The following is a 26366-nucleotide window of genomic DNA, read 5'->3' as shown; positions in this document are numbered from 1 at the left end:
CTGGAGAAATGTACAGTAAATTGGATTAACGGGGTCCCTCAATCAACAATCAAATTTCTGCTTTACTTTGCCAAGCTTTCGCTTCTAATGGGAAGCTTCTTCAGGGCCTATAATTTATCGAGTTGTGGATTTTTTTTGCCAATGAATAACATTACAAAACATACTTACAGTAAAAATGAGTGAAAGACAATGAATTGAACATATAAACTGTCGAAACAAAGTTAAACATGTATGGATTTTTTTTAATTTGACAAATGGCATACTTTCATTGAAAAATGACATTTATGTGAATACAGGGATTCGGTTTTTATCTCCTCAATCGTCGCAAAACAGCGTTATTTTATGGGTTTCTTCAATTTTGGCAACAGAAAAACTCACAGGGGGCCGAATCCGGTGAATAAAATGGCTTAGGCGTAACATAGTTGTTTTTGGCCAAAAAATTACGAACAAGCAAGCAAGCCATCGTGATGCAAAAGCCATGAATTGTTTGTCCACTACACTACTAAACGTTTTCTTCGTATTGCTTCTCGTAAGCGGCGCATAATTTCAATATATTACTCTTTATTGACCATACAACTACGTGGCAAGAACTGATGCACTATGCCACGGTAATTGGCGCCTCACGTTGGGTGCCAGATGAGCCAAAACGGAGAATCTCAGGGTTTTATTATTGAAAGTGGGTAAGGCTGGCAAAGAAAATGGAAACCGCTGTATTGTCCTTTTATTATCTAGAGCAGTTGCTGAGAATCGCGGATTCAGCTCCACACTAAAAGCACTATTTTTTTATGTACAATTGTGTAATACAAATGTCTTACACAATTGTTTTTCTTTCCATTACTGTAATTTTTCTATTACACACTTGTTACACAATTGTTTCTCTTTCTATCATTGAACTTTTTCTATTATCATTGTTGGATTTCTATGTGGGCATTCACTATCTATGATAGAATATTCTTTCTTTCGCTCATACAATAATACAAATAACGAGGACAAAAAATATTATTGTTTTGAATGAAAAGCCATTGTAAAATAGTGCTTGAAGTACATATTTGTCTCCACTGATTTTCAACTACTTCTTCCAAAGAAAATAAATAATAGTGAAGTACCATATATTAAAAAAATTGTTCAAGAACATTTCACACAAGATTACCATTCAGAAAAAAAATAATACATATTTTCCAAGAAATGCCATTTTTAAGACATTCTCAATTAAACAGTTTTTCTTTATCACACACACACCTCACTCACAAATTGATGTAAAGTTAAGTTTGGACATCTCAAACAATGAAGGAATTACAATGTTGTAAACTGAGTATTTTCTATAAATAGAAAATTATCGTTGCATTCGCTTCATCTTTCTTTCGAGCTTCTTTTGCTTTTTTTCATTCACTTCTGGTTCATTTGGAGCTTGTTGGAAGAAATATGGCTGGAGGATATTTTTCCATGCTATCCAACCTCCTCTTGCTGGAGCTAGAAGCCACAATAGCCAGAAATAGTTGGAAATGCAGGCTGACAATATTTGGCAACCGGCTGTTAAAATTATTATATCTTTGACATGCCTAAAAAAGAGAGCAACTCCAGAAAAACATTTGTCCACAAACGTGTTGAGGTGAAATAAATATTATAGTTCAATTAAGTAATGAGCTTATTAAATTTCATTGCTATTGCTAGGTGATGATGAAAAATTGTTTTTTTAGATCTGGATTGTTTCTCTGAAAGTATTTTATATTTGGTAAGGTAGGACTTCAATAAATTTTGAATACTTTAAAGGAAAGGTATCAAACATCCTGGCGTTAGCTTTTGCTCAGTTGGAAAGCATAAGACGCTGAAGCTTCTCAAAACACTCTATTATACATGATTACAATCTCAGCTCTGTTTGACAAACTCCCCAACCCCCTGTTTCCAGACGAGTAGCTATAAAAATCGAACATGTTTGTAATTTTCTAAGTATGCTAACAGGACATTTTAAAGCTGTTCGTCTCCCATTTGTAGGAATTCTGAAGTATTCATCTGTGATGTATTTTTTGTAAACCAGCTTCAGTAGACTCTTATTAAGAAGCTGGCAAAATAATGTTGATGTTATTAACAGCTTGCCATTCATTACTTACTATTTTGTGATATTTACAACAATTTGACAAGCATTTCAAGTTTCCAACTATTCTATTTCCACTGAACGAGACCTAATGTATCATCTGTATATAATTTCAACTGACTATGTTTTTATCATTTCAACATATTCATGAATTCAGACTTACTCAGCAATGCCTCCCTCCATATTCAGATCAACGCCACTATCAATCAACTGTCCAGAATCGGTATATTTAGCTTTTGCCATGTATATCATAAACTGGTAACAACCAATGTAGATTGCACTCGAAAAAATATATAATAACTAGAAAAAGAAAATTACTGTAGAAGGATTTGAAAAAAAATGCTTGTTCAACTCACAATACTTATCGTACTGTAATAAAAGACGAGTATCATCAGTGACAAGGCATTGGCACCAATTGCCATGTTTCTATAAAAGTTTAATGTGGCTACATTTTCTTCCACTATCTGTTTGGTTCCTTTCGTACCCTGTTTCCCTTTTTGTTGAGGCTGGAATAATTTTGGTATTTAATAACATTTTGAGATTTGTTAATTACACAAAACACTTACTGCCATCTCTGATTATTGTTTTTAATAGTGAAAGTTGAATTTTGTAGTCTACTGATTTGCGCAATTCATGACCTGGCAATATTTATACTCATTTTTAAAAGTCCACGTTGGAACTGCTTATTTTCATTTTCTCTTCCCTTTCCCTTAATTCAATTTAATTCACTGTAAACTTAACCTCAAAATGTTTAGACACAGACATTATTCTTTGAACAGGTGAGCTTATTGAGTTCTGACAGGCCGCACTTTGGTTTTTTTCATAAAAATCCACAAGCATTGCAACAGTGATTATATATAATAGTGGAATTTATATCTTTTTTGGTGATATCAATGATCATGTGTAGATTAGGCTAGACTTGAATTAGATTATAGGAGAAATACATTCTGGAACGGCTGTTTATTTAATGTTTCTATTGGAAATCAATGCAGTTAATAAGGATATGCCTCCGAGGGAGGCACGGAAAAAATTAATTAGTGCTGACAAGAAAAAATGCAACCGAAATAACAGAAATTTTTTCTTTGCGTCTTTCAACTACAATGAAAAGTTCCTCAATTATAGGAACGTATTTGAAAAAAGTACCTTCAAAACTCATAACATCTTATGGTTTGAATATTAAGCATGCCCTGCGAATTGGTAAAGACCGGTAAATATATGGCTGCGACAGGAGTTTTAGTCTTGTCTTGTCTAATGCTTCCAAAATGAAATTTATCAACGATTGATTCTTGTCGCTATCACGTTACCTACGCATATATTACATTTATGAGCGATTCTAAAATGGAGCCTTTAATATTTTGCTACTAAATATCTAAGTAAGAAGATGGCGCTGGCTGGTATTCCAGAAGTTTTGTAATGATCATATATATTTCCGATAGAGATGTTTGCTTAGTGAAAATAATAGTTGTCAATGAAAGCCTTCAATGCTTTTCTGGGACGCTTTTTGTAACATAGACAGACCTGTCAATTAGTTAGTCAGGCCTGTCAATTAGCTCATCAGCTCAAAGTCACAGACTTTTCTGTTCTGTGCTCAAAGTAGACATTTGTCTCTAGAATGCGATTTGATATAAGCAAAGTGGGCAGAGGGGAGAGGATATTGTGACACTTTGAGACGTCAAAGTCAAGAATGTATTGGGGTTTCCTATATTGCCTTCGAAAAACAGTGAATAATATTTTTTTATTATTTACTTTCAAGTTTTAGAACAATGATCTACAAGTTTTATGAAATGTTTCCATTATGATTTCCTACTTACAAAATCTTAGATATACTTCAGTTCAGCAATTGAGGGCTATTGAATTTGGATAGTCTACCTGTTCACACCTCACATTTAAGGATAATGATGGAATATGAATACGGCTATGTTAGAAAAGAGTCGGACTTTCATAATAGATGCTGTGGCGGCATGCTGTGGTGCATACGAGACATTTGCGGGATAATCTGTGCAATTTTAACATGGCTCTTGATTTTATATGCAGAGTTTGTTGTTATGTCAGTGATACTCATTCCAAACCCATATCCAATTTACAGTGTTATCAATATGATAATCTTCCAATTATGTGCATTTTTGGCTATAACTTCCCATTTCAAAACTATGTTTACTGATCCTGTAAGTATAAGATAATTCCTGTCATTACAATGAAGTTATTTACAGAACTCGCTCTTGCTTTATCATATTTATATTTAACGAGATTAAATATCTTTCTCATGTGCACTTGAAATTATATTATCTAGAGTCCAAAGTAAATTTTCATAAGACAAGACAGTTATTAAAAGACTAGATTTGTGTATTTATTCATACACTTTCAATCAGTATCAAACATTCTACAGTGATTATATTCCATATTTGTTTATTAGTAACTGTTACAATTAAATGATTTTGATTTAGAGAGAACCAAGTGAAATTTTGGCAAAAAATCACTTCCTCATAGTCAGAATCATATTTATAATGATTTGCTAAAAAGAAAGTTGAAAAATGAAAAAAATCTCATGAAAGTCTTCAAAAAAAATTCTCAGTAAAGAAAACAATCACTACCTTTTTTCAAAACTAAATGTTTCAACAACAATTTCATGGGCATTCCTTTGATATTTTACTGTATTTTCATGTATCCCCGTACAAACATGAGTTTCTTGGTATTTCTAAACTAATTCTCCAAATTGGTTTTATACATGATACTTGACTGTATCATAAGTACATGAAAACCGTTATGATGAATGGACCCAACTTGAAACCTTGTGGCACCCTATAATCAAATATTCCTTCTTTACTTGAGGCTCTTTCTGATTCATTTTCTTTTTGTTTGTAGGGGGCTGTTCCAAAAGGAAATGCTACTAAGGAAATGATTAAACAAATGGGTTTTAGAGAGGGGCAGGTGATATTTAAATGTCCTAAATGTTGCAGTATAAAACCTGACAGGGCTCATCACTGCTCTGTTTGCCAAAGGTATTTTTTCTTATTCTATTTGGAAAGGTTTTGATCCCTTTTTTCACTCAGCAATGTTTTTTCAAGACTTGTAATCTACAGATATGATAATAATGGCATAGTTTAGAAAATTAGTATTTTATTTTGAAACAATATCAACACCAAGACTACTCAGTACAATAATGAACGTTAATGGTCCCCGATTATCTTGTGATGTTGTTAATTTATATATCATTAAGATGTAATAATTCTTCGAAAATATAGAAACTTATTGAATTTTCTTGTCAACTGGTTATTTGAAGGGAGTTTTTTCCTAAGATATATTTCTACCCTTTTGCAATACTTTTCATTATTGATCGATTGTTCTAGTACTTTCTTAAGAATAACTGATTTTAAATTTATAGGTGCATAAGGAAAATGGATCACCACTGTCCTTGGGTAAATAATTGTGTTGGAGAAAATAATCAAAAGTACTTTGTCCTCTTCACTGTAAGTAAAACCTTCAAATTGTTTTTTTTGCTAAACTTCTTTAATGTTTGATATTTCAAGTCACCAACAACTGTTTTCGATCAATTTTAAGTACAGTAACTTATCCTTTTTCTGTAAAAATCAACAAAAACATTTTATTTGCAAATATTGTTTACCAGTTAGTCAATTGACCATAAAAATTTATGATTTGCCAATAAAGAAACAGATTTTTGTAGGTTTTTATCAAGAAAATACTTCATCTGAGCGTGACTGTTTTATTTTTATACTTAACAAACTTTTCACCGACTTGTTCTGAGTCATCATGTATGAATCTATTGAAAACTATCTTCCTGTGCCAGAATTGAAGAACTGTCTACTGACTCGAGCATGTTTTACTAACCAAAGAGCCTCTAATTCTATTTGTTATGTTGTTATGTATAATTGTGAAGAACCAATAAACAATGATTCATTCATTATCCAAATAATTATTATGACCTCTTACTCCAAAAGCTCAGCAGATGTGGTGTAGGTGGGATACTACTGGAATGGATTAGTAGTTATCTTACGAATAGGACTCAAATGGTTAGAACAAATTTTAACTACTCCACGTTATTCGAAGTAACCCCTGGTGTTCCTCAGGGGTCACACCTCGGTCCTTATTATTCAATTTATTTATTAACAACATTATTCATTGCTTCCGGCACGCCAAACCACTATTATTTGCAGATGATTTAAAACTTTTCCTAATTATTAAAACCTAATTGGATGCCCATAGGCTTCAGTCTGACCTTGGCAATCTATCAAACTGGTGCTCCTTGAATGGCATGGACTTGAATGCCACAAAGTGCCATGTCATGAGCCTTTATCGATCCCATGTACCTTTTACCACTTTTGAGTACACTTTAAATGGTTATGTCTTGGAGTCTGTTAATCAAATAAAAGACCTTGGGGTTGTTCTTGATCCCACCTTGAGCTTCAATCTGCATATACCAACGGCTATCCATAAAGCCATGAAAATGCTAGGGTTTATCAAACGGCTAACCCACGAATTCACTGACACAACTGCTATTGAAGTCCTTTATTGTTCACTGGTCCGTCCACACCTCGAGTATTGTTCTTCTGTCTGGCCCCCTCATTGTGTAACTTATATCAAGAACATCGAAAATGTCCAACACAACTTCCACAGATACATAGCATTTGAATCGGGTGTTCGTTGCAAGTATGAGTTGCTACTGCAATCTCTGAGCATGTCCTCCCTGGAAACTAGGAGAAAACAGAGAGATCTGACACTACTTCTCAATATTATTAACGGCAAATTCAGTTGTGCTGAACTCCTAGAAAAAATTATCAAAACCGCCCAACTCGACAGCAACAAACATTTTATGTACCACTTTATTGTTTGAACCACACATTCAATAGCTGCATTCCAAGAATCTTACGATTATCCCGTAGTAACGTTGATTTCAAGATGTTTAACATCTCCTTGCATCATTTTATTTAAAACTCAATTACGGAATACTGTGCTTTAATGTATAGCTTAAGGTAGTATGTTTTATTGTCGCTCATTGTTTTTTTATTTTATACTCCAAAATTAAACCCTTTTAAACTGTAAATTTACCCCTTTTAAACTATTCTTAGTTACAATTTGTAATTCAGTACCTTATCTGATTGTGTTTTAATTATAATTTAACATTGTAATTTATATTTTAAATGGGCTTGCCCGTAAATAAATAAATAAGTTATTAAATTATAGAACTTCACAATAAATTTCATTTGAAATGCCTTTCACTGCAGGGTAGCTTCATCATGTATTGTTACATCAAACTATTCTCAGAATAGTATTGATTTATTTTTCAAATTAGACATTTATTCTAAATTGTTGCATTTCCTTCTTTCCAGTTTTATATCGCCACCATATCACTGCACTCGCTCTTTCTTGCTATAAACCAATTCCTTATGTGCATCCGGCATGAGTGGAAAGAGTGCACGACTTACTCTCCTCCGGCGACAGTAGTCCTGCTTCTGTTCTTGATGTTCGAGGCGCTGCTTTTCGCCATCTTCACTGTGGTAATGCTCGGAACGCAAGTGCAGGCCATTTGGAACGACGAGACAGGCATCGAGCAGTTGAAGAAGGAGGAGGCTCGCTGGGTGAAGAAGTCCAGGTGGAAGAGCATACAGGCGGTGTTTGGGCGATTCTCTTTATTGTGGTTCTCGCCATTCGCGCGGCCGGCTCCTAAGTTTAAGAATGAAAGTGATTTGTATGCTGTGTAAAGTATTATTTATTCTACTTTTATTAAATACTACCCTTTCCTCCTTTTTTTACGATGTTACTGGTTTTATTGAAAATTGATAGGTCAAGTATGAACGTTTTGAAACATTCATAAAATGAACAACGGTGGCGCCATCTATGGGATAGGCAAAGAACTCAATTCTCTAATGTCAAAGATAAACAAGGCTCCCCAAAGCCGTTAGTTGAAAGCCAAGCTTTGACCACCGATGAGGTTTGTCCTTTGCATTTCACTGCATGGCAATTAGTTGAAAGCTGCAGTGAGAACTCCTTTATCTTTGATATTGAGGGAATGAATTCTCTGTTGATCCCATAGACGGCGTCATTAGGCAGGCTTGTCCTTTATTGACAATTGACTCCAGCAATGCATTTGTGTTTCGGCCTAGTACCATTTATGAGACCTATGGCTGGTTCAGTGACGGCTCGTTCATTGAAGAACAGGGGAGGCTAAAGTCATAAAAACTATATACACACAGAAAAGCTCGCCGGAGGCGTGAACATTTTTATGTTGTTGCACGCTTTGCTCAATACTAAAGTTAGGGCATGGGCATGACAATAAGTGCAAGAGGAGCTATGAACTTTATTTTAGTTTGTAAACCATTTAAATGGCCGGCCATGACCGCAGCCCCATCATAGGTTTGCACAATTAACTTTTGCCTAAAATTATAGGTGTCACACGTACGAATTAAAAAATGAAACATATCGTCAGCTGTGCGCCCAGATGAAACATCATGAAAACCCATAAAACGTTCTACCACATTACCATCTTTGACATATCTAAAACCGATTGAAAGTTGTGATGTACTGGTAATATAGGTAGTTTGATCAATTTCCCATGCAAAAAAAGAAACATTTTCAATTTCCTTGCTTATATTTTCCTTAACAATATATGCCACACTGTCTATAAACTCATTTCGGATGGTTTTTAAAGTGCCCGAAAAAACGCTACCGTTTAAAAAAGTGCCAAATTGTGAATCATATTTGCCCCATAACATTAAAAGTTCCTTGTAATTGCCGCGATTAATCCAATCTTTGGTTTCATCGTGTCAACGAAAAGCAATTCTTGGGAACCCAAATAAATCGAAATATCGATAAGTCTTTCTAAATTCGACCGATTTTCCCTAACCTGACCATTAAAAAAAATTATGGCCTCTTTTTGAGCTTTTTGTTAAACAATTTTAATTTACAAGCCGAAAATATATGCTCCTTAGATTTGAAATATCTTTCTGTAGAACGAGGTAAATTTTTCAAATCCGAGTATCCTATTTTAGATCACGTTTGGTATTCGGTTTGCAAGGAAAATAAAACAAAGGGCTAACAAAAAAGTGTTTCTCGTTTAATGGAGCCGGTTAACTAATCGCATTTATCGTACCAGCTAGTATTAAATCCTCGATTTTGTCGATTATCTGACGTTTTGATTGAAATCAAATTTGGTTGAGGGCTTCCCAGAGTTTTAATAATGTAAAATTTATTGTCATAAGATAAAGACTTAAAATTATTTGTCAGCAACCAATCGACTATATTGTCAGATTTTTTAATTTCGTCCAACTTATCCATAATAAATGAAAAAAAAACTTACCGAAAAGTGAAAACCTGAAAACACCTTGAAATTGAAAGAAAACACTTTAAAAACACATTAAAAATATCACCAAAAAGCACTACTATAATACAATACTGCCTATTTTATACACAAATATTATTAAGAAACACTAAAACGATTTACCGAAATATTTTTCAGTCCCGATCCGTCACGGCATCCCGTCCGAATAAATAAAAAAAAAACAAACGCAGTCATACACTAACGGAGACCAACTGGAGGCTACCCTCCTCTAACGCTATAATTTCTGCAACTGAAATTACAAATCGGGACGTATGTCGCTGGTTGGATCCGTCTCGTGGAGCCTGTGTTTTTTAAAGCGGTCGGAGGCTTGGCTCCCTTGCAATGTATGGCATTTATTATTTCCGGTTGATGGTTTATTCGTTCATGGGCGGTGCGTTTGAGTTTTGTTGATGCAGGATACAGTGTGGTACGTACTACGTAGTGAGTGATAGTGTTTTTTCGGGCATATTATGTATTCATATTAAAAATTAATGGTAAAGTAATGATAACCAAGCATTTTTAGAAAAAAATAATCATAATTATTTGTCAATATCTTTTAATTTATTGCGATGAATAGCCTCAAATTTTATGGGGAGGCTAAGCCTCCCTTGCCTCCTCTGACTAGCCGCCGCTGGGCTGGTCGAAGCAGCGCTGTTTAGTCTTGGATCACAAATGCGTTGTGCTTGGTGGGCTTTGTTTTTTTCAGTTGGGGAATATCCCTTATTGAGTTCAGTAAACAATCTGAATTTCATTTTTTCCTTTGGAACTTTCTCCAAAACTTTTTGAAAGATCACAACCACTTCTAATGGGTGCTGGCTCTAGTCTGTTATGAATTTCCATTATGCCTACATGCAATATTAGAATCCCTTCATCTGAATAGGATTTCCATCAACATGTGGAAGATGCTCTCACTTTATTTGTTTATTCATTTTAAGAAATCATTAAATAAAATACGAGGGTGGTCTGAAAAGTTTCCGACCTTAACATGAAGATGGCAGCACTCGTAAATAAAAACTAGTAAATTCATATGTTGACAGTTACTCACCAACGTTTCAGACATTTTCGACGCGCAGTTGTAATGTAATAGTCGTTTTAGTGAAATGATGCGAGTGTTTTTATGAAAATGGACAAATTCGAGTATCGATTTGTCATTAAATATTTGTTTTTAATAGGCAGTACATCTACACACCTCAACAATTGCCACATACACGAATTACGGTTTGAACTGCTTGACATCCACCTTACTCACCAAATCCAGTCCCAAGTAAACTCTTTTTGTTGCCTCATCGGAGGACACAGTTTTTCATCAAATGAAGAGGCAATCATCTTTGTGAACAATTATTTTGCAGAGAAAAACGCCGAGTACTATTTGGACCACCCTCGTACATATAGTATATTCTCAACTAAGGTACAGAATGAAACCAAATAAACTCTGGCTTTACACAAATATCACACAACCCTTTTTTGAAGGACGATAATAGAATTTATTATTATTTGAGAACTTATCTCTCAGAAAAAAATTCCATAACGCAGTGCATTTTTGGACTAATACTGCACTCAGTGTTGTGAATAAATGTTTAACAAGATCAGCAAACACTTGTGATGTTTTTAATATGTATTAGTTTTTTGTAAATTCTGAATAGATAGTGGTATTGACGGTAAGTACGATTGGAACACGAATTCGGTGAGTTAGGTTTCTAAGGACGAGGGCCTGTTTTAATTAAAGAAAGAAAAATTACGCTCCTACTGAATTATAAGTGTTTTAATAGAAAACGGTAGAAAGAAATCTGTACAGTTATAAAAATTTACAAGCAATTAAAGACCTTAAATAATCACAAAAACACTGGAATGAATAAAGAGTAACCTACCGTGAAACCAACAACTTATTGTCCTTATGTGCACCTCGAATAAATAAACAGATGTACTTTCTTTATTCATTCAAACAACATTCGGCTCTTTCCAAACACAATTTCTCTCTCAGTCAAGTTACAGGGTATGAGAAAACTGGAAAAGCTCTTCAAACAATCTCAAAAAATATACCTAACGTTCATTATTCTACTCCAAACAAATTTTTCACTAAAAATTCGTTCCTCAAAAAGTCATTAGTATGAGCTTTAGTATTGATACAGCACGATTAAATTCACATATCAACTCTCCTGTTTTTGCGCTTTTTCGCTTTGGTGCCCGTGTTGGTTCCAGGAGTTTGGGATTCTGAGTCGGTACCAGAATTGTGATCCCCAGACTCTTTAATAGCATCATCGACAAGATCGTCTTTGATATCTTCATCATCCTAAAAAAAAAATGTGCAATTTGCATTTTATTTACACTTAAAAAAAAAACAAATATAGTCAAAAGTTTGTGCACATGTTCCAATCCAATCGAAGACCAAATAAATATAGTTTAAAAACTAAAAAACACGCTTTTAGTTTTTTAAACTATATTTATTTTTCATTTTGTAGTTTCATATGCTATAAAAATCGTGTTTTTTTAGTCTTTTTAAACTATATTTATTTTATTTAAACTTTGGGATCAATCAGCCGTATATTGTTTAGAAAAATGACCATTCATATTTTCCGATTCCGGAGAGGGAGCCTGAAAATCAGCTACCAAGCCCAAGGCAGCAGGCGCGCAAAGGAGGGTTACAAATAAGGCAGCAGGCGCGCGTGTTGCGCCATCTGCACGCGAATAGATCAAGCAATAATGTTGATGTATCAAGCAGGTTACATACAGCGCTATCTGGCCGCGAATAGATCAAGCAATAATGTCGGTAATTCTGTCCCGAGCTTGAGAGTTACAAACATACATACACGCAGGTGAAGCTAATATAAAGCGTGTCAAAAAAGGAAACTGTTTTGTATTTATTCAGTGTCCTATTGTTTTTTTAATTCTAGTTGGTTTTTGAAAATTGTGCATATAATAGCAAAACACTCACCAATTCATCACCACTGTCTTTATCCTTCTTTTTATTCAGTTCACTTTTGGACGAAGTTCTTTTGGGAGGATAGATGAGATCGATAGCGCAAACCAAAACCTGAAACGTTCCAAACTTCTATTTGCTTTCTGTTCAATGATTGAAAAAACTTTAGCAAAAATTATGAACATACTATGGCCTGATTATCGAAATAATTCTTACCAATCCAAGTAGGGCTCCTAGGAAAATGGTGGCAACGGCAAAAATCAGATAAGATACAAAGCTCGGCAAACCATATTCTTCAGTCAACTTGTTATGGATGTGCTGAGGAAAAATACAGATTAATGGCTTGGGAAATAACATTAAAATCAAACATAGTTACCCTTAAAAACTGAGAGAGCTTGAAGAATGAAGAAACGACACCCATTTGAAATGAGTTGGGCGATTTCCAGTTTGGCACTGGCTCTACCTGCTCCCATTTCTTGTCTTCTATGAATGAGCTGAAGGAGTCTTTATCCCTGACACCTTTGTATTGCCTGAATTTACCATCGATTACACTAAAAAATAATGTATAGAGATAGTATAGAGAAACTTTCGAAAATAAACCAAATTCAGAATGACTGAGTTGTAATCACGGTTCTGGCTCTACTGGTATTCATAGCAGTTTCAGAAAAAAATTATTATTGTTGTCATGTCATTCCAACACCGATAAGCCACTTCCGCTCCAAAACTCTTATAGATCATCTACTACTGCGTATCAAGTTCCATAAAAAAATAAAATATTGGAATAAGATCTCAAAAACTGTTACATAGTTGTTGGGACCCAATTTTGGTTTTTGGGCTTGCCTGCGCCAGTGGATTGTATACTATTAAATAATGCAAAGTAGGTAATTGAAACCTTGCAAGTCGCTATTGAAAAGATGAATAATTCATTGAAAAATATTGAGTTGTACCTTGGAATAAATAAACTGAAACTTAATATCACTAAAACTGAGGCGATGATCATTACAACAAAGTATAAACAAAATAAAATTGGGAGAAACACAGTCAAAATTAAAATTAACGAAACTGATGTAGAAATAGTGAGTAAAATTAAGTAAGTATCTAGGGTTCATTGTAGATAATACTATTTCATTGAATGATCATGCTGACTATGTAATAAGCAAAATATCAAAGAAACTGTATTTTTTTTCTAAAGTGGTATCTATCTGTATTATCAATGTATGCCAAAATAACGTGCTATAATTGTATAATAAAACCTCATTACGATTTTTCCGGGACTCTCTTATATCTCTTGAATCAGAACAAATTAAATCAATTACAAAAATTACAAAATCGTGGAATGCGAATAATATTACTTTGCAATAGAAAGATACATAATATGCTTTGTAGTTTAAGGTGGCTTAATGTCTCTCAACGATTGTATTATCAAACTATATTTATATTTAAAATAATAAATAAATTGCAACCAACATACTTAGTAAACCTTTTAATCACAAATAGTGAAGTAGATCATCATGATACTGGATCGAACACCAATTTTTACATCCCAAGGACAAATTCACGTAGCAGTAAGAACTCGTTATTTTTCAAAGGTCTGGACAGTTTCAATAAACTACCAAATTACATAAAAAACTCTTCTTCTCTCCGTCTATTCAAGAGGGACTTGGAAACATTCATAACGAAAAACTGAATTGAAGCTAATTTATGTTTAAAATATATCAATAACTAAGACTTTGTTTTGAATGAATATATAAGTAAATATGTAAACGTGTATCCTATATAGGATATGTGCGATATAGTTTTCCTATCTGGAAATAAAGGTATTCTTCTTCTTCAAAAAATCAAGTAACACATTTTATTCTATCACCCCTTGTTTACAGATTTCACAAAATGTCGAATACGACAATTGACTCGATCAGTTTAATTTCATGTAAGAAACACTATCACTAAGCTTATACAAATAGAAACCTTTGATATTCTGCACTAACACTTCTTACTTAACTAGACCTTTCTTACTTAATGCTAAAACCATACTGCATGAACTAGGGTACGCTTCAGCGAGAGGTAAAGAAAACATGACCCACACTATTGGTTCCTGAGGGTAGGTATGTATCCCTTGACAACCAGACACAGACATTACACAGAGGCGTAACAGTGTTTAGAAAACTCAATTTGAATTTATATTTATATTCCCAACAATAGTCATAAAAATTGTATCTTCATTTCCTGTTTTTAATTTTTTTTTTAATTCTTAAACACTATAGGATGAAGTTGAAACAATCTTTTTCAAATATTTAACAAGTCATTTTTTTCTAGGGACTTTCCAAAAACTAAAAAAAATTTACAGAAAACTTTACACAGATGAAGAAAGGGCAAACTTTTTAGTTCACCTCGTTAAGTTACTGCATAAATTCAAAGTATTTTCCATAAAGAAAATTTACTACTATAATATACACAAAAAGTCTTAATAAAGACTGATGAACTACATTTTGACCTTCGTCAAAGGTCGAGAAGTGATAACAAAATTGACACCGATCTGAAGGATATTGAATTTTCCAATTACTTACTGGAAAATGGTTGGCAGAGCAGTTACAATAAATCTCCCACTCAATCCGGGAGAAGTTGTCACATCAACTGCACCAACTTTGATACCTAATCCAGGACCCAATTCAGCAAATTCCTTCCATTTCTGTTCCAGAGCTTTACAAGCAGGGCACCAAGGGGCATAGCTAGAAAGTTCATAATTTACATTTCGGTAAAGAATCTGTTGAATATCAATCAATCGAGCTGTAAACAGCTATTACATCAAAATACTTAAGAACTAGATATGAAAGAGCTTGCGAATGATACATGTAAAATGGTAAAAATTAATTCTGTATAATACACAAACATGTTGACGAGTCACATAGTTTCTAATAAAGTGGACATAGATCTGAGAATCTTGTGTTTTTGAAGTACAGTCTACACGATTTTCAAAATTTTAGTTTGCAAAGGCTCCTCATAGTTTATTTTTATTGCACAATCAACTGTTACAAACTTCCCAAAATGAAATAACATAGGTGAATGTGAAACTATTACGGCATAATACACTTATTTTGCAGCTGAGTACCCAAATTCGTTTGGGATTGAGCATAATAGAGATCAATTGCTAAACATCTGTCTCTCAATACAGAAAATTCAACCAACAAATCAAATTTATTTAGGTATTAAAACTAACAGGAAATTATTTTAGGCGAACAAAATGGAAATAACAACTTCTTGATAGGAATAATTATACCCATACAACTAATGAACTATGTGGGACGATAGAAGATGATTTTCATTCCTAAGTTTTGTCCTTTTTTGATCCAATTTATAAATAAATGAAAACAGTTCTGGAACTCAGCAAGAACGACAAGGACACAACAATGCCACTCCGATTGTTCACCGAAACTCGGTTTCATTTAAAAACCAGTATGAATAATGAATATGCCTTCTGAAATTGCTCTTGACACGACAGCAAAATGCCGAATTAATCATGAGAATTACCAAACTTACAATTCCACTAGCCATTCTCCCTTGAGGATTTCGCTCCAATTATCCTCATTTAGTTCAATTACAGTTTTTTGTCCATTTACACTAACGAAGGCACTAATTATTGAAACAATTATACAAAAGGTGACTTTGCCGAACGCCATTACTAATTTATTTGCATTTCATACTTTTTTATAGCTCGTTTGACGTTTTTGTATTTTTTTTTACACTGACGTGATGGAAAGTGTTATCTTTTTGTTCCTATATGCTCTTTGTGACTCGGAACATGCCAATGAAACGATGATCTTTATTTCCAACCCCAAAAAGGAAGGGAAAAAAATAAATATTGATATAAGCCATCATTTATTTATGAAAAAGGAACAGTCATAAGAAAGACGGTTGAGTTTTACGAAGAATAATTTAGATTTATTAGCTCAGATTGTGTGGGAGTATTTCAGCGATCAGAATTGGTTTATTATTCGAAAGAGCATTAGTTGGGTTCGGATATGAATATTCCTATGAAATTATTTTATAGTACACGTGACGTAGGATAGGATACGTTCAGAATTCTGTGGATTTGGGGTCAACTTTTATTGATTCATTGGCCTAGTGAAAACATGCCTTAACTATTGATAGCTTCGAATTTTAAATCCTCAATGAATTTGCATTGCACTGACTCAAATGCTGAAGTATTATCAATGATATATATTTTGATCAAATGTCGGAATTATTGTTGCTATCAGTTTATATGTTCATCTGCCCAACACAGATGTTGTCTCTAGAAGCGAGAGAGAAAGATAGTTTAGAGAGAGACAAAACTTCATTACACATGTTGTAGAAACAGATTATTGAGAATAGACGACCAGTGAATAAATGAAGTGTTTTTTAAAAGGAAAAATGAATGGAAAAACTTAGGGTAGCAGCATTACCTCCAGGAAGACAGCGGCGCCTCCGGGTGGAGCTTCTATTCACTAGGGACAAGAGGAGTTCTGGTCAAATGCTCTCGAGTGAGAAGAAACGGCCATAGAAATTAAAGAGAGAGAGAGAGAGATGTGATTGAGGTTAAGTTTACTTAAATTCTTCATTACTTCACATTTTCACATGTATTTTGTTTACAAAGAAAAGTTCGAAGAAACTTTTAGGATTTCTATAGATTATTTCAAATATTCAAGCCTTCGAAACTACTAACTACTATGAAAAAACCCAAGGGAAAAACAACCTCAGCGAATTCCTCAGCTGTAATGGAATTTGGTAATGATTTTACTCAAGAACAAGAAGAAATGAAAAAATGGTATGAAGAGGTAATACTAATTTTCTGTCTGAATGAACTATTAGAAAGAAATCGTTAACAATCGTTTTTTGTCATTTCAGCTCGGGGAGGATCCAAAGAGTTTTTCCAAGTCGACAGAGCAAGTTTTGATTGACCTGAAAGACGAAGCGAAAAAGTGTCATGATGCAGAAGTTGCTAATTATAATATCAGTAAGTTTTCACAGATGAATTGAATTTGATAGCATCATTTTCCTTAATGTTTTTCCATCTGCAGAAAATTCCAAAACAAACTCAAATTATCAGTGGATGAAAACAGTTATGTCCAAGGGTACCGTTTCTGATAAAATAGCTGCTCATGTTGTTTCCATTCAAGATAACCCAATTGCAAATTTGGAAACTATTAGGAATCTTGTTGGAATGGTCAAAGTAAGCAAGAAAAAGGAATGTGTGAAAGTCATGGGTACGTAATATAAATAATAAGTATCTTTCTAGTATTTCGAATTGAAAAATGGGTAAAATTTTGTTTGGAGTTCCCATTTTCTGAGTGTAGTCTTTTGATAAGACAAGGAGTACAAAGTGTACTAGATAAAAAAGTCTTAATAATATTCATTTTGCTAGTTATGTGTTCTATTATATACTTTGTACAATGAATAACTAGTTTCTGGATTTTTAGATGTTTCGTAACTACATATCTCTATGAAAAATATCTTTTCAGAGACACTGACGGAATTATTTTTATCTGACCTGCTGAGACCTGGTCAAAAATTGAAGCCCTTCCATCAGAGACCACTTTCCAAGTTGAATGACCTTTCCTCTGGTAATGCGGTGACTAGAAGAAAAATACTAAGCTTTTGGTATTTTGAAGATCAGCTCAAAGAAATTTACACTTCTTTTGTATTGGCCTTGAATACTGTGGCACACGATACAGTCGATAGTAATAAAGACAAAGCAATCACTGCTATGTATAAGCTTTTGGCAGATAATCCAGAGCAAGAAAAAGTAAGTAGGACTCTGAGAGTTTGTCACAATTGAAACTGTACTTTTTATTTCAGAATCTGCTCACATATATCATCAATAAACTGGGAGATCCTTCTCAGAAGGTTGCGTCTAAAGTGATATACTGCTTGACGCAGTTGTTATTCAAACACATCAATATGCAAGTGGTGGTGTTGAACGAAATCGAAAAATTGATGTTTCGACCCAACATTTCTAGCAGGGCACAGTACTACGGTTTATGTCTCTTATCCCAGTACCATTTGAGCCACGACACTGATGAAGTCGCTAGGAAACTGATTGAATTATATTTTTCGTTCTTCAAATCATGTGTCAAAACGGTAGGTGAAAATTGTTGATAAAAAAAGTACTTGAACAAAATCTTTGGGATGTTATACGATATTTTTATGTGTTATTATTTTTCATAGGGTGATGTAGACAGCAGAATGATGTCTGCGCTTCTCATGGGTATGAATAGGGCTTACCCATATGCAAAAATGGACTACCCCAAAGTGTCTGAGCATATAGACACCATGTATAGATTAGTTCACATGGCCAATTTCAATATCAGCTTGCACGCCCTGGCGCTTCTTTATCAAGTTTCCGATTTTGGAAATAATATATCAGACAGGTCAGTCTAAAATAAACTCATGTATGTCTTTGAGCATTCATTGTTATTTTAGGTTTTATGGTGCTCTGTACAAAAAGTTATTCGATACACATTTACTGAAAACGACTCACCAAGCCATGTTGCTGAGCTTGGTATATAAAGCCCTTCTCAAGGACAAGGAAATCAACAGAGTGAAAATGTTCGTGAAGAGATTGTTGCAGGTAAAACGATCAATATTTGTCTATCATAATAAAATTATGTGTTCTTTGACACTTGTACTGATTGAAAGAAATGTTTCACCAACATTTTGAAAAAGCTGACAAGTTGATGAGTTTTCTCGATCTCCTAAATCATCATGAAGTTTTGAATGTTTCGTTGAATTTTTATTTTTTCATTTGCAGATATCTCTTTACACACAACCAAGTTTTTCATGTGGAATCCTCTACCTGATCTCCCAGCTTTTGTCTAAAAAAGAGAATGTCCTCAGCCTCACGTTGAGTCAGTTAACAATTGATGGTTTAGACGAAGACGACGACGATTTTGAAGAAAAATATGGTGCCAATGCGAAGGATCAGGTTGATGCGTCTGTTCAAGAAATAAAGGAAGAAGTTGAGGACCCTGATTTTTCTCAACAAATCACCGAGGTTAGTTATAAATCTGAGCAAGATTGACATTTGCATTGGAAATTTTGGAAGGTAAATCAAATTTTTACTGAAATGTACATTGTGTCCATGATAAGGAGAGCCATGGGAAAATCTGCACCGTCTAAGATACAGAGTTGCTTGGATTAAGAAAAAGTTGCCCAGTCTAAAAATTGTTCAAGTGTCGTTTTGAAAATTAGAAGTATTTGATTATGTGTGACACATCAGTGGAAGTTTAGATAAAAATGCTAACGCTTGGCATAATCATACAAGTTTCTCAGTTGAAGATATGAGATTTATATAACTATTCTCAATTTAATATCATTTTAGAAACATGTGGATATATATATATATATATATATATATATATATATATATATATATATATATATATATATATATTATTATTATTTTTTAAAGGTTATGTTTTTATTCTTCACTTTATGATGACCATCAAGTTATCGAAAAAACTTTGAAGTTGGTTATTTTCTGAATTAGTGCAAAATTATATTTCTCATTCTTCCAATCAAAATGATTCATCGTCCGATTCTAACACTAATCTGAAAGTATTGATAGGCATTGATTTTTATTCAGGTTAATGATTCAACTGTTATTGACGGCGACCCAATTGAAATAAAAGAAGAAGATGAAGACGTAAAACCCGACATCCAATCACTTGAGAACTCCGGAGGGAGTTGGCATCACCTAAAGATTGCTGTCAAGAAAGAAAAATCTCCCACCTCGAAATACAACCCTTTCGCAAGAAACCCTCTGTATGGAGGTGGTGAATTTTGCGCTTATACCGAACTGCGCTCTCTTGTTAACCACTTTCACCCAACAGTGTCCCTTTTCGCTTATAATATCTTGAACGGTGAGAGGATAAACTACACGGGAGATCCGCTAAAAGATTTCACGCTGATAAGGTTCCTGGAAAGGTTCGTGTTCAAAAATCCGAGGAAGGTGGAAGAGAAGCCTGGCAAGCATCCAACTTTTGGTAAACGTAAGCTGTACAGGCCTAAGGGTATCAAGATGATCCCTGTCAAATCTGCGAATTACGTCAGGGAGAATCCCGAAAATATACCTGTCGATGAACTGTTTGTACACACGTAAGTTATCTTTTTACTCACTGTTCTTTATTGAATTAAATGATAATTTCTTAAAAAAAAAGCTTTGATGTAGCTGGGTACGCAATATTAAATTTAATTAACACATCACTTAGAACCGGTGTGTTTCCAGATCAATTTAAGATTTCGACTGTTGTTCCTGTACCGAAAATTAACTCAATTAAAGCTGAACATTTTAGACCATTAAATATACTACCAACTCTTGAAAAAGTGTTAGAAATGTCTGTATATAACCAATTAATTCAGTACTTTAATACCAATAAATTGTTTATAGGCAACCAATCAGGTTTTAGAGCTAGACACTCATGTGAAACGTCTCTTCAATTTTTAATAACTGAATGGAAAAATACAATTGATTGAAATCAGTACATTGTTGCGACATTTCTCGACCTTAAAGGGGCATTTGAAACAATTGATCGAAATATTCTACTTGAAAAATTAAAATATTATGGGATATCAGGGATTGTTTTCGATTGGATTCAAAGTTACTTATTCAACAGAAGACAAAAAGCTAAATTTGGAAAAGAATTGTCAGATGAACTTATAATTGAGAGTGGCATACCCCAGGGTAGTGTGTTAGGTCCATTGCTTTTTATTATTTACCTAAATGATATTAATCACATATCTGGATCACACTGTATAAATCTTTTTGCAGATGATACATTGGTTTATTGTATACATGAAGATTTGGATCAGGCAATTGTTGAAATGAATAGGTCTTTAAATAGCATTGAAACATATTTATTTAATAATAAACTGAAACTAAATGTCAGTAAAACAAAAAGTATGATTTTTACATCATCTTATAAGTATGATCAAATTGTTTGGACAAATGCTGTTATAAAAATTAATAATGTTAGCATTGAAATTGTGACTGAAATAAAATATTTGGGTTTTATAATTGATAAAAATTTAAAACTAAATAGTCATGCTGATTTTATTTGTAAAAAAATATCTAAGAAACTTTTTTTTCTCTCTCGTATATGTAAAAAAGTGTCTATGTATGCTAGGTTGACTCTTTTTAAAAGCCTAATACAACCTCATTTTGATTATTGTACAACATTACTTTTTCTACTTGGTAAAAATAAAATAGCGCAATTGCAAAAGCTTCAAAATCGGGGCATGCGATTAATATTGGGATGTAGCCGTTACTCAGCAATTAAATCGATGTTACAGTGTCTAAACTGGTTTTCAGTTGAAGAACGTATATTATATATGACTATGATCTTTATATTTAAGCTGCATAAAGGATTGCTACCCAATTACTTTCAAAAATTCTTATTGAGAAATAATGAAGTTCATGATTACAATACGAGAAGAAATAACAATTTTTACATTAATAAAACTAACACTAAATTTGGAATGAATAGTATATTTCATAAAGGCTTGAACGAATTTAATAAACTACCACAATTTGTAAAAGAATCTAATTCAATAAACCAATTTAAGTCATCATTAAAGAAGTATATTAGTGACAGCTCAGTATGATATTTGTAATATTTTATTTTTTAATGTGAACTAACCTAACAATCTATAGATATGTATGTATATTTGGTTTTCCTTGAAAGGTATTTTAAAATGTTATTATATTTACATAGTTAATGTCGTGAGATATTTATGAATTTGTAATTTTTCTTTTTTTTATATTAGGCTTGCCTACTTGATAAAAAATAAATAAATAAATAAAAAATAATAAATAAATCATATATGGTGTAGCCTCAAATTTCTTGTTCATTTCATCAGTAACTTTTTATATTTAATAACTAGCAAACTGCCCCGGATCCGCACGGGTGCAATGCTGATACTAACCGTAACCACTGATAGACATGTACCATTGGGAACTTTTTCATAGACCTTGTTTAACTCTGAAATTTCATCATCGAAGATTTTGCTGGAGAAGTTTAATGTTGAATATAATATATTTTTTGAAAATATTTTTGTCATACCTTTCGAACCACTAGATATTCACCTACGCAATCCTATATTTTAAAAAACGGCTTTCCAAGGAGAAATCACATCTCTCGAATGAAAAATTCAATGTTCCATGTTGGAAAAATCAAGAAAAAATTGTATGAGTTTCGATTCACCTTTTTTTGAAAATTAGATTATGGTCAAATCATTATCCAATAAAGAAAAAAAAACACATCTTCATCTTAGTCTTGTAGAAGAAACTCCATGAGTTATTTTTTTCATTGATAGTCTATCACAAGATTATGATTGCGTGGTAGTTTGTTATAAGATGTTGAAAAGCAGAATGATAAATATCTCAAAGACATCTAATAATTTTTATTTTCTACTTCAGCTACTTACAACAAAAATACCAAGAAAAGGATACCGAAGACAATGAAGATAGCGATCTTGAATCCGTTCAGAGTGAAGAATTTGAAGAAATGCTCGATAAAATGGCGGGTGTCCGCGAAGCAGATGACAGCATAGACTATATGAATGAAATAGGAGACAACCTGAATCGAACCGATAAAAAAAATAAAAGTATGTGATTCATTTCAATAACATTGAACAATAATCAGTTTATTTATTTTAGAAAAAACGAGTGACGAGGAAGAAGAAGGAAGCGAAGGGTACTTATCAGATCAAGAAGAAATGGATGATGATCTTGATGATGATAACTTAGATGATGAAGAACTAGATGACGAAGAAGGTGACATCGATGAAGAAGAATTTGATGAAAACGACGAAGGTATTTCTTTATATATGTAATATATGAATGTGTTGTTATCAACAGAATTTTTGCAGAACTGTTAGGGGATCTAAGTGATGATGATGATGATGTAGAAGACATGGAGTTCATGGACGAGGAACCGAGCAACAAGAAGAGGAACAAGTTTAAGAAGAGGGGAGATGACATCATGTCTCAGTTTGCTTCGGCTGAAGAATTCGCCACACTTCTTGATGAAGAGGGCAGTTCGAGAGTTAAGCCTGGTGGTTCAAACGTGTTTGCCAATAAAGATCATGCCAGTAAGTTTCGTGAATATGATTTATTTATTTGTAATTGTACATTCTGTCAAGAAAGTATAGAGAATCGGTCATTGTGAAAGCTCACGTGTAGGAATCGTTGAAATTATTTTTGCAGCTAGCTTGGCACACCTGAGCTCTATACTCCAGTGGAGTTGCGCCATCTGTCATTTAGTTTGGTTACAGTTCTTAACTTGTTATCCAACCTGTAGCTTGTTTTGCGTTTTCAATAATGGATAAAAATATTGAACGAAGAATTTTTCTCAAGTTTTGCATTGCAAATGGAATTTCGTTTGCTGAAGCGCTGAAAATGTTGAATTGATGAGGGGACTTTATTTAAAAACACGTGTGTATTATGTCGAAAAGGGATGAATTTGGATGAATAATATATATTTTCATTTCATTGACCAATTCCTGGTACTTTTGACATTGTATTAGTAGTATTTTTTGCAAAACTTTAAAAAAAAGAACAGATCATCTTGTAGAAAAAGCGATATTTTTCAAAAAGAGACAGATATTGCTGGATAGATACAAATCTGTAGTCAAGTTTTTGTTCTGTACCTGCGTCATTTTAAAAACCTGCCATTTCTGATTTTTTCCCTTTATAAATTTATTCATTTACGATAATGCCTATTTTTTACAAAATAATTAACAAGTTCACACATATGTATTTAACGGTAATCTAAGCTAGGTTTAAGGAAAAAATATATAAAATAAAATAAATCGTAAAAATAAGTTAATGAATTAAAGTGTTTTCACAGTGTTTTAAAATGTTTCCAAAAAAGAATTGAAAAATTCTAAATCTACATTGTATGTATGTATTTGCAAGTCTCAAAATTCTACCTACAGATTCATAGTTGGTGCGACTTAAGGGTGTTTTGAACATTTCCGAATTTCTTGTTCTCCTTAGATTCACATTTAAAGTTATAAGTTCGACAAGTTCCGGGGAATTATTGCTACTATTGATTATTTTATGTTTATTATTCGTCAGTTTTTATGCAGAGTACCTTAAAAACTTAATATTGAACACTTTCAAGCATATTAATATACACATGATATGAAGGGCACCAAATTGTAGATTGGGGAATGTTCCTCAATTTGGGTCATTACAGCAAATGTAAGTTTGAACAAAATAAAGTTGAGTTTAATTCATGAGTTTTTCAAATTCACTTCGAAAAGTATTCAAATTGATGTTTCAAATGTTGGGTTTTAATTTTTAAAGAGATTTGTTTCTAATTCATATATTGGCAACAGCGCCTATATCAAGTTGAAATAATTTATACGTATCTAGATATTCTTCTTAAAAAATGGAAAATTATCTTTATAAATCAACAATTAAGGCAAAATATAAATTATAGTTCAATACCACCTCCACAAGCCACTGTTGTTTAACAGTTGTTTTGTTATTTATTTATATAGAGAAAGATAGGTTACAAGCACAAAATGTCATATGTCACAGAATGTCTCGGAACATAAGTAAACAGAACAGCACGCCTCTGAAATCTGTCATCTTTGTTTGTCTCATTCAGGTAACAGATTCATTGTCCTTTATTAGCTATAACCGATGTTGCCAAATGGTGAAATAGAAACGAATTCCTTTAAATGATGAATGCATTATTTTATTCCTCTTTTTTAAGCACTTAAATAATTTTTTAAAGAAAAATGTTGAAATGATAAGTTTAAAATGCGTTGTTTTAGAGCTCTTTTATGAAAATTACTTGATTTTCGTCAGGAAGAACATTCCCCATTGTATTCGATTATTGATCTAACAATTGAACAATATATGATTTTTATTGAAGTGAGAGATAATTCATTTGCAGATCTAAGAATAAAACCTAACATTTTTAGTGCTTTAGAAGTAATATTTGCAACATGGGGTTTAAATGACATTTTTGGGTCGAGAGTTATTCCTAAATCTTTGATTGTGTTTGTTGTTTTCAGTTCTGATTGATTGATTTTATATGGCTGGTTAATAGGATTTTCGCTTTGGAAAAAAGTAAATTTTTGACATTGACACACCAGAGAACAGAGTTAGATAAATCGTTCTGTAATAATTCTGTATCAATTGAGTCATGAATAACTTTAAACATCTTCAGGTCATCAGCAAACAAAAGAAATTCACCATAAAGAATAACATCTTTCAAGTCATTTACAAATAGGTTGAAAAGCAATGGCCCTAAATGACAACCTTGTGGTACACCCGATGAAACTGTGATTGAGGAAGATACTGAGTTATCAAGTAAATTCAGTATATTATTTTCAAAACATCAGTGGGTGTACTATATAAGGTCTATTTTCAAATTTTCATTTTCCAAACACGTTTTGATTTTCTTGACAATTTTTGGTTAATCCACAAACATTGGGTTAATTCACTAAAACAACTCAAGAAGTTATGGATAAAAATTAGCTTCTATCATTTTATTTTTGGTCTCTTCAGCATTGACTACAACAGTCATTATCTTCGTGTTTTGGGTAGGCTATATTAATAACTTCCCGAGCCACCTAGGAGTGTCATGGCTGTTCGCATTCCTATTAGCCATGTAATTTAGCAGAAATCTATCGTCGTTACCCAAAACAATTAATATATCTGTTGAGAAGTAATTTTTCCAGTGGCAAATTTTCACTGGTTTTTTTCTGTGTGCATTATTCCATATTTGATTTATTTTTTTACAGACACGAAGCAGTTGGCTTGGGAAGAAAACAGGAATAGGTGGATCAAAGGGTTCAGCAGGGCGGTAGGAGGAAAGAGCTCCAGGGAATTTTCACAGAAAAACAAGGAGTTCCCCAAAAAGCGAAAAAACAATAATAAATTCAAAAACACTAACAAAAAGTTCAAAAAATAATATTGTTGCGTAATTTATTTGGAATATTGATTTAATGTAAATAAAGCATGTTATTTTCTA

At 33.1% G+C, this 26366-nt stretch overlaps 4 protein-coding genes across 4 annotated transcripts; 2 read left to right on the top strand and 2 right to left on the bottom strand.

Annotated features, from left to right (window-relative positions):
- Window positions 1-1095: 1095 nt before the first annotated feature.
- Window positions 1096-2834, bottom strand: LOC111516550 (transmembrane protein 208). The gene is made up of 4 exons (XM_023172704.2): window positions 2659-2834; window positions 2449-2598; window positions 2256-2392; window positions 1096-1559 (listed from the first exon to the last, which is right to left on the bottom strand). The coding sequence occupies exons 1-4, from the start codon at window positions 2662-2664 to the stop codon at window positions 1334-1336; spliced, it is 519 nt and encodes a 172-aa protein (XP_023028472.2). The 5' UTR covers window positions 2665-2834; the 3' UTR covers window positions 1096-1333.
- A 900-nt stretch (window positions 2835-3734) lies between these two features.
- Window positions 3735-7863, top strand: LOC111516539 (palmitoyltransferase ZDHHC3). The gene is made up of 4 exons (XM_023172695.2): window positions 3735-4257; window positions 4955-5091; window positions 5475-5559; window positions 7438-7863. Exons 1-4 carry the CDS (start codon window positions 3988-3990, stop codon window positions 7807-7809), a joined length of 864 nt encoding a protein of 287 aa, XP_023028463.1. The 5' UTR covers window positions 3735-3987; the 3' UTR covers window positions 7810-7863.
- A 3306-nt stretch (window positions 7864-11169) lies between these two features.
- Window positions 11170-16070, bottom strand: LOC111516528 (thioredoxin-related transmembrane protein 1). Its single transcript, XM_023172685.2, has 6 exons — window positions 15877-16070; window positions 14907-15068; window positions 12719-12893; window positions 12559-12660; window positions 12358-12456; window positions 11170-11715 (listed from the first exon to the last, which is right to left on the bottom strand). Exons 1-6 carry the CDS (start codon window positions 16014-16016, stop codon window positions 11566-11568), a joined length of 828 nt encoding a protein of 275 aa, XP_023028453.2. The 5' UTR covers window positions 16017-16070; the 3' UTR covers window positions 11170-11565.
- Window positions 16071-16903: 833 nt separating this feature from the next.
- On the top strand, window positions 16904-26366 carry Noc1 (Nucleolar complex protein 1). Its single transcript, XM_023172663.2, has 13 exons — window positions 16904-17153; window positions 17224-17332; window positions 17397-17582; window positions 17838-18121; window positions 18175-18456; window positions 18544-18746; window positions 18799-18946; window positions 19127-19369; window positions 19961-20472; window positions 22793-22980; window positions 23033-23188; window positions 23245-23466; window positions 26137-26366. Exons 1-13 carry the CDS (start codon window positions 17046-17048, stop codon window positions 26304-26306), a joined length of 2811 nt encoding a protein of 936 aa, XP_023028431.2. The 5' UTR covers window positions 16904-17045; the 3' UTR covers window positions 26307-26366.

This window comes from Leptinotarsa decemlineata, unplaced genomic scaffold (assembly GCF_025532065.1).
Source record: "Leptinotarsa decemlineata unplaced genomic scaffold, Ldec_3_MD MMD2_P_RNA_scaffold_12, whole genome shotgun sequence".
Taxonomy (NCBI): domain Eukaryota; kingdom Metazoa; phylum Arthropoda; class Insecta; order Coleoptera; family Chrysomelidae; genus Leptinotarsa; species Leptinotarsa decemlineata.
Note: the sequence above shows the minus strand (reverse complement) of the source record. Positions and strands in the feature narration are given on the sequence as shown.

What these genes read in the sequence shown, in the direction of transcription:
- LOC111516550 (XM_023172704.2), bottom strand. An exon ending in ATTACAGTACGATAAGTATT is followed by an intron (nt 2,393 to 2,448) that starts GTGAGTTGAACA and finishes TTCTTTTTCTAG; the next exon opens with TTATTATATATTTTTTCGAG. An exon ending in ATGGAGGGAGGCATTGCTGA is followed by an intron (nt 1,560 to 2,255) that starts GTAAGTCTGAAT and finishes TCTCTTTTTTAG; the next exon opens with GCATGTCAAAGATATAATAA.
- LOC111516539 (XM_023172695.2), top strand. Translation starts at nt 3,988, where the DNA reads ATGATGGAATATGAATACGGCTATGTTAGAAAAGAGTCGGACTTTCAT. An exon ending in AAACTATGTTTACTGATCCT is followed by an intron (nt 4,258 to 4,954) that starts GTAAGTATAAGA and finishes TTTTGTTTGTAG; the next exon opens with GGGGCTGTTCCAAAAGGAAA. An exon ending in AGTACTTTGTCCTCTTCACT is followed by an intron (nt 5,560 to 7,437) that starts GTAAGTAAAACC and finishes CCTTCTTTCCAG; the next exon opens with TTTTATATCGCCACCATATC.
- LOC111516528 (XM_023172685.2), bottom strand. Translation starts at nt 16,016, where the DNA reads ATGGCGTTCGGCAAAGTCACCTTTTGTATAATTGTTTCAATAATTAGT. An exon ending in AGCTCTCTCAGTTTTTAAGG is followed by an intron (nt 12,661 to 12,718) that starts GTAACTATGTTT and finishes ATTTTTCCTCAG; the next exon opens with CACATCCATAACAAGTTGAC. An exon ending in AAGACAGTGGTGATGAATTG is followed by an intron (nt 11,716 to 12,357) that starts GTGAGTGTTTTG and finishes TTTTTTTTTTAG; the next exon opens with GATGATGAAGATATCAAAGA.
- Noc1 (XM_023172663.2), top strand. Translation starts at nt 17,046, where the DNA reads ATGAAAAAACCCAAGGGAAAAACAACCTCAGCGAATTCCTCAGCTGTA. An exon ending in TGAAAAAATGGTATGAAGAG is followed by an intron (nt 17,154 to 17,223) that starts GTAATACTAATT and finishes TTGTCATTTCAG; the next exon opens with CTCGGGGAGGATCCAAAGAG. An exon ending in TGCCAATAAAGATCATGCCA is followed by an intron (nt 23,467 to 26,136) that starts GTAAGTTTCGTG and finishes ATTTTTTTACAG; the next exon opens with ACACGAAGCAGTTGGCTTGG.